Here is an 18,383-nt window from a genome sequence, read left to right on the forward strand (position 1 = left end):
ATATCATGAGAATTAAAATGAAAGCATATGGTACACTGCCTAGCATGCAGGAAAAGTTCAATAAATGCTAGTATACTCTCAATTCTGCAATGCCTTCTAATGCTACCAAACAATATACTAAGCCAGGCCAGTATACTTAACCATTAGCTAGTAGTTAATGTTTATTCCATCTCCTTTCCTGTCAGGTGCCACTTCTTACTGTCAATATACCTACTTTTTAGAGGTACCCCCTCACATCTGTTGCTTCAAACTCCTGTGAACTCCTAGAATAACTTGACTGTACTTATAAAATGTCTGAAAACAAGTTGCCCAAAGTCCACTTTAATTTTAAAAGACAACCAAATACACAATTATATTGATTCAATTTTTCAGATTCTCTCAAACTCTAGCTCTATCCTTCAACTGAAAGATGACTCACAAATCTAAAATGTGTATTTGTTGTGTGGTTTTCACCTTATTTTTCCTGATTTAATTTTCCAATTCCAGGGTAGGGTGGAGAAGATGGGTTTATGCTTAACTTAAATGCTTAAGTTCTAGATCACCATCCTCCCAACGCTTCACTAAACAATGATAATTAGCATTAGCTTGTGTAGCATTTTTTAGAAGACCACGTACAAACGTGGGATGGCTATCTTCAAAACCAAACAACTGTCTTTCTTAGTGAAATTAACTGTGGGGTTTCCTTTCAAAGCTACAACTGAGAAATTTGATTCCTGGTTACAGTGTCCCAGGCAATTATTGCAGCCTCACATCCACTATGGATATCTCTCATGAAACAATCCCCCTTCCCCCACCAAACTGCATGGTCCCCAATATGCACATTCAAATACTAGTAAGACACTGCTATCAAATGGCAACATTATGTAATACAGATTTAAAAAATTCACATTCATTATATCATTTCATCCTGTGTGGCGAACCTGGGAGGGGCAGGGATCCATTTAATAGATGAAAAAAGACAAAAGCATAAAGAGTTTAAAATACTTGCTCAGAGCAAGTAAGTGGCAGAATCCAAAACCAAGGAGGCAATGATACAGTTCCAGTGAAAGAAATTACAGTGATTTTATAAATCAGTTCTATCTGAATTTAAAAAAAAAATTGTTTTTTAAAGTAGGCTCTACGCCCAACACAAGGGCTGAACTCATGATCCTGAGATGGAGAAATCACTCAGTCTTTACCGACTGAGCCAGTTAGGCACCCCAGTTCTACCTCAATTTAAATCCTACCACTTACTACTTGTAAGACTGGAATGGAAGCTCCATGACTGTTTTGTTCACTGCTGTATTTCCAGCATCTAGAACAGTGTAAGTACACAGGAGATCAGTCTATGTATGATAAACATTATAAAAAAAATCACTTGACTTCTTTGGACCTCTGTTTTCCTCATCTGTAAATGGAAACAATAAGGTCTTATCTGCTGGTATAATATGTACATAAAGCATCTGGCAGGTATTTAAAATTAATAGACCTGACTCCTAGTTTAGGGTTCTTTACATAAGACCACCATAACACTCTCACTTCTTCTGTAGGCTCTAAGGAAGTAGCTGAGAACAAATGTCTGTACAACTGGTAGGCAAGCTGGGTGGTAATCAGGATGGAGGAGATAAAGAGCTAAATCCTTCCGTCAGTCAAGTAGTCAGCTGTTCTCTTTACTATTCTGCCATAGCAATGACAAAGATCTTCTAGATGAATCTGTTAGCTGATTGCTTATTTCAAAACAGAAAGTCTTGTTGATTAGGGAAGCACCTAATCTATACTTACAAAAGGCAACAAGAAAGAGGGGAGGAATACTGAAAGGTAAACGAGACAAGAAGAAAAGAATACTGAGGTGAAAAGATCCAGAATACCTATACTTATTAACTCAACCTAAGAATGGCCTCTGTCCCATTTCTCTGTAAGTCAGCATGTTCTTTCCAGTAAATCTAATTCTAGAGGATGAAGCAGTCTTGAAGACCACTAGTAAGTACTACCAGAGACAGAAACAAAAGGTTTATGTCATTAATAAGTAGAAACAAAAGTTAAAAGCAAAGGGAGATGGTACTACAAATGGTACCATCAAGAAAGTGAAAAGACAACTCCTAGAATGGAAGCAAATATTTGCAAATCACATAAAGGACGTGTATCCAAAACCACAAAGAACTCTTACAACTCAGTAATAAAAAAGATAAAGAACTGAATTTAAAAATGGGCAAAGACCCAGAACAGACATTTCTCCAAAGAAGACACATAAATGATCAGTAAGCACATGAAACAATGCTTAACATAGTCATTAGGGAAATGCAAATCAAAACTGCCACAAGATACCATTCCACACCCACTAGGATGGCAAAATAAAAGATGGACAATAACAGATTGTGCACAGATATGACTTGGTGAAGATGTGGAGAAACTGCAACTCTGATACACTGGTAGTGGGAATGTCAAATGATGCAGTAGCTCTTGAAGTGTGGAGGTTCTTCAAATGCTAAACACAGAGTTACCGTACAACTTAGAAATTCTACTTCTAGGTGTATCCCCAAGAGAACTGAGAACATATGTTCACACAAAAACTTGTACATGAATGCCTATAAGAGCATTATTTAGAATAGCCAAAAAGTGCAAACAACCTAACTATCTGTCAACTGATGAATAGACAAAATGTGATAGATCCATACGGTAGAATTTATCATTAAAAATAAAATACTGATACATGCTACAATGTGGATAAACCCTGTACACGTTACACTAGGGGAAAGAAATAAAGTTACAGAAAACTATGTATGATTCCAATATAAAAAGTTTTAATGCAAATAAATATTACTATGATAAATATTAATGACTAGATAATCACAAATGCTTAAGACTTCAGGAAAGCAGCAACAATTCAATAATTTTTAACTTAGTGCCATAGATAATGTCATTTAAAATTTTTTATATGAAAAATTCATTCTTTTCTTGAAGAGCTGCGAAAGAGAACTTAGTGGAGTGTATAAAACTCAATCCTCATATTATCAAAGGAGCTTACTAAAACTCAGGAAGAAATACATGCATATTTTAAGTATTAGGTAACACAATGAGGACAAAGTAGATGATCTTTAAGTTTTGGGTTTTTTTTTTTAATTTTTTTTTTTAACATTTATTTATTTTTGAGACAGAGAGAGAGAGAGCATGAATAGGGGAGGGTCAGAGAAAGAGGGAGACACAGAATCCGAAACAGGCTCCAGGCTCTGAGCTGTCAGCCCAGAGCCCGACGCGGGGCTCGAACCCACGGACCGTGAGATCATGACCTGAGCGAAGTCGGACGCTTAACCGACTGAGCCACCCAGGCACCCCTAAGTTTTTTTTACTCTGAAATAAAGATGGAACTTCCATATAATGGAACATTTTATACAGTAAATAAAAAAGAGAAGAAAGTTGTTTCATAAAGCAATGGACTGATCTTCAAGATATTTTAAATGAAAAAGGTATACAGTATGTTACCTTTTGCATTAAAAAGGGGCAGGAGATTGTGGGTGCTTACGCATATATGTGTACAAGTATCTAGGCAAGCACATGTTTTTGGTGGTTTGTGTAAAAATTAGCTTTGGAAAAATATATAAGAAACTGCTAACACTAGGGCTATATGTGGGGAAGGTAAGAGAGTACTGGGAGGACAGAAGACAGGAAGTTTTCCTCACTTTACCTTTTTGTGTATTCTGAATTTTGAGTAATGTGAATGTATGGGTATCAAACGGAAAAATTAAAAGTACTTTACCTTGCACCATTGTTCCTAATGACTTCCACAGTTTCTTCAACAAAATATCGATCCTTGACATATGCAAAAATATCATCACAAATTTCATGTAAGCGTGAACGATGGGTAAGGTTGGTCAAGTATAAAACTGGAATAATTAGTGGTTCTGGAAAACTCTGAAGATTCTGTCTTGCTTTTTTCTCTGACTCAAGTGCTTCCTGATAGGTCAGTCCAGGTCTACCCGTCACAGCACAACTCCACACAAGACTGTTGCACAGAATGGTTCGTTCAAAAAAGTCACTGATTAAAAAACAAAAACAAAAATCCATTCATCACCTATCATTTCACAAATTTTACATTAAAAGCTGATAAAGGATTATGCCTTCATTGTAAAATTTTATATAGAATCATAGAACGAGGGTTTAGTAACTGGTCAACTTACACATTAATACAAACCTAAGAAAAAGTATATTTAAACTAGACATTTATATTTTGCAATTTAAAGGTACATTCAGCCAAAATTGAACTTTGATTTCCATCACTTTTGAAATTGGGAGTAAACTGCAAATAAACTCAATCTTTCTTTTTTCTTCTAATATTAAAGGTGTTTGTTCCAAAGCAGCCAAAACACTAGAGACAATTTAAGCACTTAACCATGAACTTTTAAAAGCTTTAACGTAATAGTGAAAAACTGGCAAATCTAAACAACTAATGATGAGAAAGTTTAGGTAAATTACAGTACTTTATGTAATGAACAATCATAGTCATTAAAGAGTATGAGAAGAGTTCTTAAAAAACATGTTTACCAGAAAAAAAAAAAAAACTTTCCAGTTTGATTCCCTCCTATATTTTTGTAAGTTTTTTTAAATGTTTTATTTGTTTTTGAGAGAGAGCACGAGTGGGAAAGGGGTGAAGAGAGATGGGAACAGAAGATCTGAAGTGGGCTCTGTGCTGACAGCAGCGAGCCCACTGGGCTCCAGTTCACAAACCCTGAGATCATGACTTGAGCCAAAGTGGGATGCTCAAATGACTGAGGCACCTAGGCACCGCCCCCCCTCACCTATATTTTTGAAAGTAAAAGCTTACTAAAAATATATATATATGGTCCCACTTGCATCAAAAAGAAAGAAGACATGCAGGCAGGCAGGCAAAGAAAGATAACCTAAAGAAGCATAAAAGACTTCTAGAATGTTCTACAAAAATCCAGGCAAGAACTACAGAGTAGGGATGGGCCTGGGGGACCATTCTACTGAGTGCTTTTCTGCACTGTTGGAATTTCTTAATATGAGCATTTCTTTTCAAAAATTCTATCAGTCACTTTTAAAATGCGAGAGATCCATAATATGGAAGGATCTCTAAGGTATGTTAAGTAGAAAAAACCCAAATCACTGAATAACACAATCTCATATACGCTAATCAGAATAACAAAAATGTGTATTTATACAAATACTATAAACAGATGTTCATTATGGAGAAAGGGAGGGACTGCAAAGGAAGGAAAAGGAAAATTTGTTATTCTAAATATTTCTATATTGTTTGAATTTTTATAAGAAGCATGTACTTGTATTATTTTTTTATAATCAACACATTTTAGAACAGAGAAGGTTATACATATGTAAAAAGGGTAACAATGGTTGCCTCTAAGTGGTAATATACGAGTAAATGTTTTTCCCTCTCTATACTTTGGTGTACTTTTCAATAATTATTTGTGACTGATACAATTCACTATTCTCTAACTTTTTCTCCTTCCTGAAATCTCCCTTTTCCTTCTGTCATCATTCTAAAAAGTATTAAGACTACTATATGTTTACTTCTTGATTAGTATATCTGTAGAGGTTATCCCTAGTAGTCTGATCTCCAAACAAGATTTGAGGTAATTCCATTAACATGGTTTCATTTGTATATTCGTCTGCAGAACAAAATTGAAATCTATGGAAATAAAGAGAACTAATCCTATCTTAATATAAATGGGATCTAAAGAGGTTACCTGCATACATCAAGTTACATGATTTTAATTTAGTACAAAAAAGATTCTTTTGAAGTCTGCACCTTTTAGTAGAGGAGATAATGGATATATACCATTAAAATTAAAATTACAAAGTGATTAAAAGACAGAAGCAGATATCTTTTGGGAGTTCAGAGGAAGGGAAGGAGGAGAGATAGGCAAAAAAGATCAAGAAATACCAGAACGGATTTTAGACGAAATAGTGTTAAAAAGTTAGGTTGTAAAGGAAAAGTAGAGTTGAAGAAAGAAATGTCAGAGAGAACAAAGATGAGTGTAATCTGGTTCTCATAATCAAGAAAATCTATGCCAAATAACTAATTTATTAGCTAAGAAATTGACAACAGATATACCCAATAAGTGGTTATAAACGGTGCAGAACAAAATGAACGAATGGATGGATCTTGAAAGAGCTCTTAAGTTTTACTTCCTAAAACCACAGTTCACTTAGAAAGCTTTATATAAGTTGTCAACTTTTTCCTGTTGGAACAAACATATCTGTAAGACTCAGCTTACCAAGCCAACACACCTGTTGTGTACAACACACCTGTTGTAAATGTGTACAATTAGCACATGATGTACATAAGGTATACTTTTATTAATTTAAACCATACTTAATACTACCTAAGAAAAACATACTTCAAATCTAGGTATCTTACATTAATTAGTCTCTAAACCAGAGCTAATAGAAACAGAATGCTAGCCACACATATAATTTTAAATTTTCTAGGGGTTGCATTTAAAAAATTTTAAAGAGAAACAATCTTTTTATATATTAATTAATTTTATATATTTAATTTAACCTAATACATCCTCAAATGCTTTATTTCAAATCTGTAATTAATTTTAAATTCTTCAATGTGTAAATATTTTAAATTCTTTTTTTTTTGTACTAAGTCTTCAAAATCCAGTATATATTGTGCCTTTATTGCACATCTTAATTCTGATTATCAAGTTCTTAATAACCCCCATGCCAAGTAATGGCTCCTGTGTTGGACAGCACAGCTCTAGCTATAGTGATTAGGTATTTGGTAGGTCATGGGGTATTTGGTGTCATTGTCAGGGAGACAGGGTACTGAGCTGCAATAAACACTATTTAGATGAGTTGACATTGTTCAAAATACCAAAGAGAGCAATGGCACAAGTGCCACAAACCTCCACTAAACTTGTTACCAGGCAGAAAAATAGGATCGTTAGTAACCATCGTTATACATACAGCTGTCTTTCTATACTCAGGTTTCCACCTCCTCTGGCAAAGTGTTTGTACTATTTGTTGTTCCTGTGTCTATCTACTCTGCAAAGTTGTTATATTACAGTCCCGTTGTGCACAAAGATCTACACTCAGGAAGAGGGAGACCGAGTACACTACACAGTAGCCGTTTTAAAGCAAGCAAAAAAAAAAAAAAAAAAAAAAAAAAAAAAAAGCCCAAGGGCTATTTCTCCCTATTCATCACCCCTTAGCAGCATGGCACCAGCATGGAACCATCTCTGACATTTTACACCTTCACTTTCTCACACTGCTGTAATTCCACTCTTCACTCATTTTTCACACACATTCAAGTATGTAGGATTTTGTTAATAATAGTGAACTCCTGGGGGTAGGTTACAGTGACTCTTTAATTTCTATACTAAACATAAAATCATGAAAATTTTATAGGAAGCACATTTTTCCATTGTGAGCAAAAATTTATAAAGTACAAAATCCTGTTTTATATGAATATGTTTACGCAAATGTAGATTATTACGTCTCCAATTTATTAGTACATTAGTACATTCCTTCAACAATCTTCTTTACCAGAGATGAGCATACTACTCGCCTGGAGGCCAAACCTAGCTTTCCAACTGTTTTTGTAGTTTTATTGGAACACAACCACACCCATACCTTTAGGTATTGTCTATGACTGCTTTCTCACTAACTCCTATGGAATTGGATAGGTACAACAGACACTATGACCTACAAAGCCTAAAATGTGATTATATCTGGCCCTTTAAGAGTTTGAGGACTTCTGCTCTTTTTCTTTCTTTTCTTTCTTTTCTTTTCTTTCTTCTTTCTTTCTTTCTTTTTACTGGAAGGAGTGACAAAGAATTATAGTCATCTTCAATGTACCACAATTCCTGCCTGGAGAGCATTTTCATTCTGACGAGTCATTAATAAGAACAAAATCCTCTGCTTACTTTTATAGTACATTTGATGTTGGGAAGAATTTTCCACAGATTACTTCTGGTTCCCATACATATATATATATTTTTTTTAATTTACATCCAAGTTAGTTAGCATACAGTGCAATAATGACTTCAGGAATAGAATCCAGTGATTCATCCCCTGCATATAACACCCAGTGCTCATCCCAACAAGTGTCTTCCTTAATGCCCCTTGACTTTTCCATTATTTCTTAAGGAAAACTTGCTTCTGAGTTAGCAGGTCGACTATTGGCAAGAACACACCTCTAATTAATGTAAATTCAACCAATTCTATGGTGAACAAACTAAGGAACAAAGAGCAACATACTGTTAACTTACAAGGTTATTTGGAAAACTAAAAATCTAGTAGAATAAGATTAAGAATGAAGTGACATATAGAATGGCTAAAATTCATAACACAGAAAACAACAGATGTTGGTGAGGATGTGGAGAAAGGGGAGCTCTCTTACACTGTTGGTGGAATGTAAACTGGTACAGCCACTCTGGAAAACAGTATGGAGGTTCCTCAAAAAGTTAAAAATAGACTACCCTATGATCCAGGAATTACACTACTAGGTATATACCTAAAGGATACAAAAATACTGATTTGAAAGAATACATACACCCAGATGTTTATAGCAGGATTATCAACAAAAGCCAAATTATGGAAAGAGCCCAAATGACTCTGATGAATGGATAAAGAAGAGGTAGTATGTATGTATTATACACACACACACACACACACACACACACAATGGAATATTACTCAGCCTTCAAAAAGAATGAAATCTTGCCATTTGCAGTGACATGGATGGGACTAGAGACTATTATGCTAAATGAAATATGTCAATCAGAGAAAGACAAATACCATATGATTTCACTCATATGTGTAATTTAATAAACAAAGCAAATGAACATAGGCAGGAAAAGAGAGAGACAGGCAAACCCTAAAACACACCCTTAACTCTAGGGAATAAACTGAGGGTTGCTGGAAGGAAGGTGGGCAGGGGATGGGTTAAATAGGTGATAGGTATTAAGGAGAGCACTTGTGACAAGCATTGGGTGTTGTAAGTGATGAATCACTAAATTCTACACCAGAAACTAATATTACACCGTATGTTAACTAACTGGAATTTAAATAAAAACTTGAAACTAAAAAAAATAAAAAATAAAAACAAAAAGAATGAAGTGACATAAAAACCAGAAGCCAAATATAATTTAGAAAAGGTAAACACGAAGTGTACTCTACTTAAGGGACAAAACTGTATCAACTAGACATAAGAAAGACCCAGCACAATACTGCATAAAAGATCTAAAGGACATAAACTCCTCTGTCCATAAAAATAATTAGTATAGCTGAGCAATGCAGCCACAGGTTAAAAACGAACATAATTCCTGATTTAAACAGCATGCAATATACAAGAGATGGAAAAGTACAAATCATAAATTTAGAAAAGTAGTAACTGCTGTTAAGACAGGATAGATTGTTGTATTAATTTCTTCTACTGACAGGGTTACAAAAGCAGGAGATTAAGAGATCTTGGGCATGGCTGACTTAACATGCCTTATGTTATACAGAAAAAAATCAGCTAGATGAAAATTACATTTATTACATTTATCCACAAATGGTCAGGGGAAAAATTAGATTAATTAAAAATATAATGTTTACTTTTAAAAAACATTTAATGAAATATTACTCTGCAGTTTACTTAGCACTGCCTCAGACTTAGATAATGACACATAAGGCAGACTCCTGAAATCTGCTGATGCACCAAGGCGGGGAACAGCAATAAAGGCTTTTTGTATCTAGAGACTAAAATCTTAAATAGAAATCAACAAAAGTGAAACATTATGGTAGCTTAACAGAAGTCCTAGCTTAACAATAATGAATGTGAAAAAGACAAATTTTAAGTGAACTGCAAATTCATACTTCTAAGAGTTTTTATAGTTTCCTTAGCTTAAAAAGTATCTTTAGAGCACCCTCTGCTAAAAATGTCATTTTTCTCCATTCTGTGTCTTGATAGTTCCATCTTTCAGGACCCAACTCAGATGTTCTCTCCTTATTTGAAGGCTGTTATCAGCTCCATTTTCTATGCTCCCATTACACTGGCTCCATAGCATATATATGATTTATGCCATTGTGTTATACATTCATTTCTCACTAGAGGGACAAATTATCTCAATATCTCCAGACTCTCCAAAGCGTAGTGTCAAAGAGTAATAAACAAATGTACTCTCCACTGGCAGTCCACATTTATTTTTGTGTGTATCTAGATAGAGAAAAGTACACACATATGAATGTGAAGGCGAGGAAGAGTGTCTGAATCTCAGCTTACCACTTGCAGAATGTGACTCTGAGTAAGTTACACAACCTTACTGAACCTGGTTCCCCTCTATAAAATGGGGATATCTTCCATGAACAGTTAATATGAACATTAAATACGATAAAAGATAATACTGGTTGCCCAGCATATTGTATGTACATGCAATAAATAGTATCAATTCTAACTGCTCAGGTACCATATTTGCAAAGAGATTCTAGAAAAATACACACAATAACTAGTGTGATACAGGAACAATGTCAGAAGAACAAATAAAAGACTTGAGAATCTTTGAAGAAAAAGTTTGGCATTGGTAAGGGTAGGAAGAGGGATTAGCTGCAAAAAGATAACCAACGAACTCCCAAAACCCAATTAGGATGACCCAAGCATAATATCTTACCAGCTGCTCCGTGGTAGACTGTCTGCAAAGAGGGTTGAAGGTATGCAGCCTCCTTAGAAATATGACTTGGTACTTGTTTCTCACAAGAGGTGGAGTTTATTTCACCGCCTCTTTAATCTGGGCTAGCCCCTCGAGATTAGCTTTGACCAACATAATACAGAAATGACACTGAGACTTCTGCTCTCACCCTGTTGGAACCCTGAGACCAGCACCTAAAGCAGTCCATATTAGTCTATTTTTTTAATTCTAATTTTTTAAACATTTTTTCAAGTTTATTTATTTTGAGAGAGACAGAAAAAGTGCGAGTGGGGGACAGGGGAGAGAGGGAGAAGGAAAGAGAGAGAAAGAGAGAGAGAGAGAGAGAAAGAAAGAGAGAGAGAGAGAGAGAGAGAAATGAATCCCAAGCAGGCTCTGTGCTGTCAGCACAGAGCCCAACATGGGGCTCAAACCCTTGATACTGCAAGATCAGGACCTGAGCTGAAACCAAGAGTCTGATGTTTAACAGACTGTGCCACCCAGGCGCCCCCATGTTAGTCTTCTGAAGATGAAAGACCACATGGTCAGAAAAGCCATCCCAGTAGTGATATATCACCACATTGTACACTTTAAATATCTTATAATTCTATTAGTCAATTATATCTCAATAAAGTGAGAAAACACACACAGAAGAAAGAAAAGCAATCCCAGCTGAGGTTCCTGACCTATGACTGAGGCTACCTCTTACTCTAACCAGCCTCAGCCTAACCTTCAACTGACTATAGCTAAATGAGCACAGAGACCAGCAGAAACCACACTGGCAATCCACAGAATAGCGAGCAAATAAAATGGACGATTATTTTGGGCCACTAAGTTTTAGGTTAGCTTGTTACACAGTAACTGATAGACATATTCTGCCTGAAAAAAGAATGTATTAACACAAAACATGGTAGCCTACTAAGTGGATGAAAAGTAAAACTCAAGGGTAGCCTGGGTGGCTCAGGCAGTTTAATATCCGACTTTAGCTCAGGTCATGATCTCATGGTTTGTGGGTTTGAGTCCCAAAGCAGGTTTGCGGCTGTCAGTGTGGAATCCGCTTCTGATCCTCTCTGTCCCCCCACCCTCTTTCTGCCCCTCCCCCACTCGTTCTCTCTCTCTCTCTCTCTCTCTCTCTCAAAAACAAACAAAAAAGTAAAACTCCAAAAGAAAAGCATTTAGGAATCTGTTCTACCATCTAAGAAAAAGACTCCTGGACCCAAATATCTGGAACATGTAGCAGATTTACTTCTAAAGGGGAGCTGAAAATCTAATTTGAAGACAATAGTTATGAAGATTACCCAACTTTCCTTAAAAACTTCATGCTCACAGGGCACCTGCGTGGCTCAGTCAGTTAAGTGTCCAAGTTCAGCTCAGGTCATTATCTGTCATTATCTCATGGTTTGTGGGTTCGAGCCCCACATCAGGCTCTGTGTTGACAGCTCAGAGCCTGGAGCCTACTTAAGATTCTGTCTCCCTCTCTCTCTGCCCGTCTCCTGCTCACACACTGTCTCTCTCTCTCAAAAATAAATAAAATATTTTTTTTAAAAAAGACTCCATGCTCACTAAAAGGCCTTCAGATAATAATCAGATTCCATGCATAGCTGGTCTGTATGGACATCTTCCCCCCACTGTAAACTAATGGATCCTAGTCTATACATTTAATATCTAAAGCTTAATCACTGGGCATATGGTAAAGAAGTCAAATGTCTGAGCAGACAACAGAAAGTGGTGCCTATGGAAAGATCTAGGCAGCAAGCTTGAATTCGAAGCAGGGTCCTACGTTCTTGGTGCACATTTCTGCAAGCTCAACAAATAATGGGAAGAATTCCCCCTAATATGTATCATGCAGACAGTAAATAAGAATATAAACTCTAGAGTCTTAGGGGAGTGAAAAGTCTAATCTCACCAACTGTTAGATACATGGTTTTTGACACTGATCTTAGACTTACTCTCTTTATCCCAAATCCAGTTTCCTCATCTGTAAAAGAGGGTTGCTGAAAGGACTGAATTAACAAATGAGCTGATGAACCATGAAAATCGGGTGCTTTATAAACCAGTTAAACACCTTTCAATGGAAAGCCAGGTTGAAGCATAAGCTGGTCTGTCACTGACAAAGAGATTCCTACTTTTTGTATGAAAAGTGTAATTCACTCAAAGATGGTAAACACATTCCGATACCAAGGGGCTAAATGGCTTAAAAAAAAAAAAAAAAGTAATTTTATTTAGGAGATTAAGTCATTGGGTAATACAACAAATCATCTTCCTAGCCTACAAATCCAGAATTTCTAGTATCCAGATCTGACTGCTTCATTTTTAACAATCCACAGCCCAAAATAAAAACAAAATTGTCAGCTAACCAAATTAGAGAACAAATTTTTATCTTATCTAATAAACCGAAGTACATGCTTTATTCTGTTCTTTGCCTACAAGCTCAGTTTTATTTTTTGTTTTTTGTTTTTTTTGTGTGGTTTGGGGGGATAAAATCTTTTTTTTAAGTATAATTGACACACAATGTTACATTAGTTTCAGGTGTTCAACTTAGTGATTTGACAAATTTATACATTATGCTATATTCACTACAAGTGTAGCTACCATCTGTCCCATAACAGTGCTATTACAGTATCACTGTATCGCATAGGTTTTTTTAAACCTATTTTTTCTAGATTCCACATATAAGAAAGATCATTGGTCTGACTTATTTCACTTAAACAAGGTTAATCCATGTTGTCTTCAATGGCAAGATTTCATTCTTTTTATGACTGAGTAATATTCAATTGTGTATATACCACAATTTCTTTATCCATTCATCCACTGATGAACACTTAGGTTGTTTCCATATCTTGGCTATCACAATGCTGCAACGAACATGGGAGTGCATATAGATTTCCAAATTAGTGGGTTTTTAAAATTTGGATAAATATGCAGAAACAGAGTTGTTGATCATTTGGTAGTTCTATTTTTAAGTTTTTGAGGCACTTTCATACTGTCTTCCATAGTGGCTGCACCAATTTGCATTTCTACAAACTGCACAAGGGTTCAGTTTTCTCCACATCCTATCCAGCAACTGTCTAGTTGACAATAGTCTAGTTGATGCTAGTCTTTTTGATAATAGCCATTCTAACAGGTTTGAGGTGGGATCTCACTGTGGTTCTGATTTGCATTTCCCTAATTAAGGGTATATAGTGTCTTTTAATGTACCTGTTAGCCACCTGTAGCTCTCCTTTGGAAAACTATTTATTCAGATATTCTGCCCATTTTTTAGTCAGGTTTTTTTTTTCTTATTGAGTTGTAGGAGTTCTTTATAATTTGAATATTAGCCCCTTATTGGATATATAATTTGCAAATACTTTCTCCCATTCAGTAGGTCACCTTTTTGATGTTTTCCTTCACTGTGCAGAAGCTTTTTAGTTTGATATAGTCCCACTTACTTACATTTGCTCTTGTTGTTTCTGCTTTCAGTGCTGGATTTAAAAAAATCATCGCCAAAAACTATGTCAAGGAGCTCATTGCTTAGGAGCTTTCTTCTAGGAGTTTTATGGTTTCAGGTCTTACTTTCAAGTCTTTAATTCATTTTGAGTTTATTTTTGTATAGAACACAAAAACAATGGTCCAGTTTCATTCTTTTGTACCTTAGCTTATCATTTGCCTACAGTTAATGTGCTATTTTTAATGAGTCTTCTTTACTTATGGAAAGCAGGTCAAACAAGAGTTAGCAATTAGTTAAAGAGCATGTAGTTCAAACAAAAAAAAAAAAAAAAAAGAGAAGGGTTTGTACTGTATAATCGCTAAGGATCCATTCTGGTCACAGTCCCTGACTCAAAAGATTCTTGGTCTAGGAAAAGAGAAAATTTGAGGCAACAAATGTATTATATTAGCATGCAATAATAGATCTTACACTAGATAAAATGGAGGGTGGATCATTGCTGCCTAGGACAAAGGAGAAAATGTTAGACTATTTTATCAAGTAAGATGAAGACAGAAAACTATTTAACAATTAAAAGGTCACTGGGAACCTCTACTAACCAGAGTCAGAGGGAAAAGTTACTTTGCATTGTGTTGCAAAAAAAAAAAAAAAAAAAAAAAAGAAAAGGCAGGGAAGTGTAGAAACTCTCTTTGAGACTGATTAAAACAGAAAAAGTTATACTTAAAAGCCTGAGCAAATAGGTGAGCATAGTGGTCTTTACACAAATACAAAAGACAAATATATTCATTTAATGCACTTAAAGGATAATCTTCAAACAAATTCACATAAGCCAATTGGTGGTTTAATGAATGAGTGAAAACAGGTTTCCTTCTCCGGACTTGTGCCAAGGGTCAGATTATCATAATACTAAGGATCACCATATACCATACACCATGAATGCAATTTTGGAAAGATCTCTCTATAATCATCTAAAAGAAAGTATTACAAAATGTAACACAATTAAATGTCAGTCTTCTTCCAATTTTGCCAATTCAAAGTCACAAAGATTAATACCTAAGAACACTAGTAGCTCTGCTTTGTTCAGGGTAAATGATATTAAATATCTTTGCTCCAAAACCAATGGTCTCTCCTGAACTGCTTATAAATTCCAAAAACCCAAACACTTCAGCACAGAGAAAACAACAAAAACCAAAAAATCAGCTATTTAGAAAAATCTGTTAATGTTACAAGGCTACAAAGGACACAGTTCTTATAATATTAGTGGAAGGTAGTAGGTTTGGGATACCAAAAAATGTATTTCAGCATTTCAGATTTCTCCATGATTATAGTAAGTCATCAAGAACCAAAGTATATAAAAAGTTTAATTCAAAAAGGATACAGCCATAGTCATGCTCCCTTCTGAAGTGAGAAAAGTTTCTTAAAAAGAGAAGATTGCTCATATCAAGGGAGGAAAGTTTGAAACTTAAGCCGGTTTTCCATTTTGTTGGCACTTTTAAGTACAATTGTTTTTAATTGGGAATTATTACCAAGAATTTTAACTTAAACTGAAAAAAAAAAAAAAAAAGGAAGGAAAGAAAGAAGAGAGACATCATCCTTGTCAAGTTACCTAATCCAAATTCACTTAAGTAGTTACAAGAGTGAATATTTGAGTAACAAAACAAGTCTGTACAGGAGCTGAGTTAAGATGTACACTCCTATATAAAAGTACTGTCTGCTGAAAAACTTCTCTAGATATAACATGTTCATGTGTGACTCTTGCTCTGGAGCCGAAGAAAAAAGAGAAGCCTTACTTAAAATAAAAGCTCAAAGGAACTGACTTTTCTAACTTCACTACTCATTTCTCAGACAGGTGCAGACTTTGCCTAAAGCCCTCCCTTGATCACAAAGCCCCCACTCCGAAAAGGTGCCTCCTACACACAATTTATTTGGTTGCTATAACACTTGGTTTCTAAGCCACAAAGAGATTCCTTCTGAGTGGAGAGAATAAAGGGAGCATAAGAAAAAGGGAGGATCAGGCTCCTTCATTGACCGACCAATTCAGGTTCTCACTTGGAGATCCTGTTTTAAACACACATCTCTAAAACACCCCGGGTGTTTGGTGTCACAGGACAAGGGGATCTCCTGGGATAAACCGGGCGAGGTACTTAAGATTTAGGAGTTGAAACTACACACGCAGCAGCTCCGGATTCTTATCAAAACAATAGCGAGTGGCACATGTCAGACAGCCCACATGCGCAGGGGGATAAAGAGGAGACTGGCTGAGGCTGGAGTTGAACTTGTCTTAACCCCCTCCCCCAACGCCCACCTCCGCCCTCGGGGCTACGCGAAAAAAGTGATAACTAGGGGTGCCCAGCGCCCGGCTCTCTCCCCGCGTCTTCCCCCCCCCCCCGCCCCCGCCCCCGCCCCCGCTCCCGCCCGAACCCGACTTCTTCCTCACCAACGTCTCCCGGGGGCGGAGACGCTGAGTTCTCCGGGGCCGGGAGTTAGTCACCAAGAAGAGGCGGTGACAGAGCGCTCGGCTCGCGTCGCACACTCCGAGGCCTAGCCTCACCGGGCGAGAGCCCGCCGGTGGAGCCCCTCGTGTCCCGCACCACCCCCCGCTCCGCCCCGCCGGGGAGCCCACTCCCTCTCGGAGTCTCAACTCCGCTCCCTCCCTCCCGTCCTCTCCTTTAGGCAGCTAGCTCCAACGTTCAGTCTCCACTCCCGACCGAGGAAACGACGCCCAGTCCGGCCGTTTCCTGCCCCCGGGGGCGGGGATTCCCTCCCCGGGGCCGGGGGACGGCGGCCCCGTGCCGGTGACCCGAGCGGGGATCCCCTCGGCCGCCGGGCGGGGATCCCGGAACTGGCCCCGGAGTGCGCGTGTGGCCGAGGCGGGGAGGGGCGACGCGGGGAGTTTCCGCTGCCCGGCGGCCGGGCGGCAGCGGCGGCTGGAAGCGGTCCCCACCGCCGGCCGAGGACTCCAGCCTTTTCGGCCCCGGCCGGCTCTCCCCACGCGCGCCAACGGCGGGTCGCGCCGCCCGGGAACCCCGCGCAGTCACTGTCGGGCTGGGCGGGGGGGGGGGGGGGGGGGGAGGCAGAGAAACGCGGGCCCGCGGCCAGCCGTCACTTTCAAGTCGCCCCGCCAGAAGCCCAAAGCGAGCAAAAGAAGAGACAAAAGGACGCTGGGGAGGGAGTCCCCACACTCCCTCGCACCCCCCACGCCCGGCCCGGCCCTTACTCGTAGTGGCGGAAGATCTCGTTGGTGACTTTACAGTAGAAAACTTCCTCGTCCGGCCGCAGGTCCGCGGGCGGCTTCTGTCTCACAAACGGCTTTCGGTGTAGCAGCGGCATCTCCTGTCCGCCGGCGGGCTCGCCCGGACCCTCTGCCGCCCGCGTCGGCCCCGCTTCCCTATCAAAATTGGAGGGAAAGGAAAGCCGGTAAGGTGGGGAGCGCTCGGCGGCGGCGTGGGCCGGTCCGCGCGCCGGAGGGGAGCTCGACTGCCTTTTGTGTGACTGACGCGCCGCGGCTGCCACCCGGGCCGAGGTCGCTCCGGCCGCTCCTGGGGTACTGAGCGAGCCGAGCCGCCGCCTCTGCCCTCCCAGCGCGCCCCACCTCCGCACGCCCGGCGGCCGGCTCACAATGGGGCCGCACGCCCCGCCGCGGGCGGGCGGTGCGGGGACGGCGGCGGCCCCCTCCCCCAGCGCCGGCTCCCGGCCCGCCGCCGGGCTCGCAACGTGCTTGGCGCGCAGCCGGCCGGCCCGACGCCGCGAGGAGCTCGCTGCGGGCGGACCCCGGCGCCGCTCCGCTTTGTTCCCCCGCTCGCTTACACTTCCCTGCCGGCGCCGGCCGGCTTGCGAGCGACCACACGGAGCCCCTCACCTGCGAGCACGCCGACTGCCACCTCTCCACCTTTTCAACTACAAGGGCAGCGAGGGGAGGCTCTGTCCTCCCGGGGGGTCGCCTCTCGCCGGCCGCGCCGCGCCGCCGGCCGCCGCTTGTCTCGCTGCCACGGCCTGGCTCCGCGCGGGGGATCGCGTCCCACCGCCACTTCCCCGCCTCTCGGAGCTCCTGGGAAGTTTCTGATCTACTTTCGGCTCAGAAGGAGGAAGAGCTGTTGGGAGGAGCTTTTCACTTCTCGCTTCTACCTTTTTATTGGCTGCTCGATGACTTTTACAGCCTGTCACTGATACAGGAAGAGACGGCGGAGAGCCTGGGAGAGCTACATTATTAATTAATGGAGCAACCCCTTGTGTAGAATCAGAAGCATCCTCCATGTTTGAGATTATCAGCCAAGAGATCTAGGGAAGGCGCTGGGATTTCATAAACACATGGCTAACAAAGTAAAGCC

The 18,383-nt window shown here is 39.5% G+C and overlaps 1 protein-coding gene across 5 annotated transcripts in view; it reads right to left on the reverse strand.

Moving 5' to 3' along the window:
- The window catches only part of BAZ1A (bromodomain adjacent to zinc finger domain 1A), a 95,497-nt gene extending 77,380 nt beyond the window's left edge, over window positions 1-18,117 (reverse strand). Inside the window, exons 1-3 of one of the 5 annotated variants that reach the window (XM_043555975.1) lie at window positions 17,915-18,117; window positions 17,273-17,443; window positions 3,734-4,012 (exon numbers count right to left, since the gene is read on the reverse strand). In XM_043555975.1, the coding sequence (XP_043411910.1) occupies window positions 3,734-4,012; window positions 17,273-17,385 (392 nt within the window). In that variant the 5' untranslated portion in view covers window positions 17,386-17,443; window positions 17,915-18,117. Of the gene's footprint in view, window positions 1-3,733; window positions 4,013-17,272; window positions 17,724-17,914 lie in introns of those variants that run through there. The other 4 variants (XM_043555977.1, XM_043555976.1, XM_043555974.1 and 1 more) reach the window with 4 other exon arrangements.
- Window positions 18,118-18,383: the final 266 nt, after the last annotated feature.

Source organism: Prionailurus bengalensis, chromosome B3 (assembly GCF_016509475.1).
Source record: "Prionailurus bengalensis isolate Pbe53 chromosome B3, Fcat_Pben_1.1_paternal_pri, whole genome shotgun sequence".
NCBI lineage: Eukaryota > Metazoa > Chordata > Mammalia > Carnivora > Felidae > Prionailurus > Prionailurus bengalensis.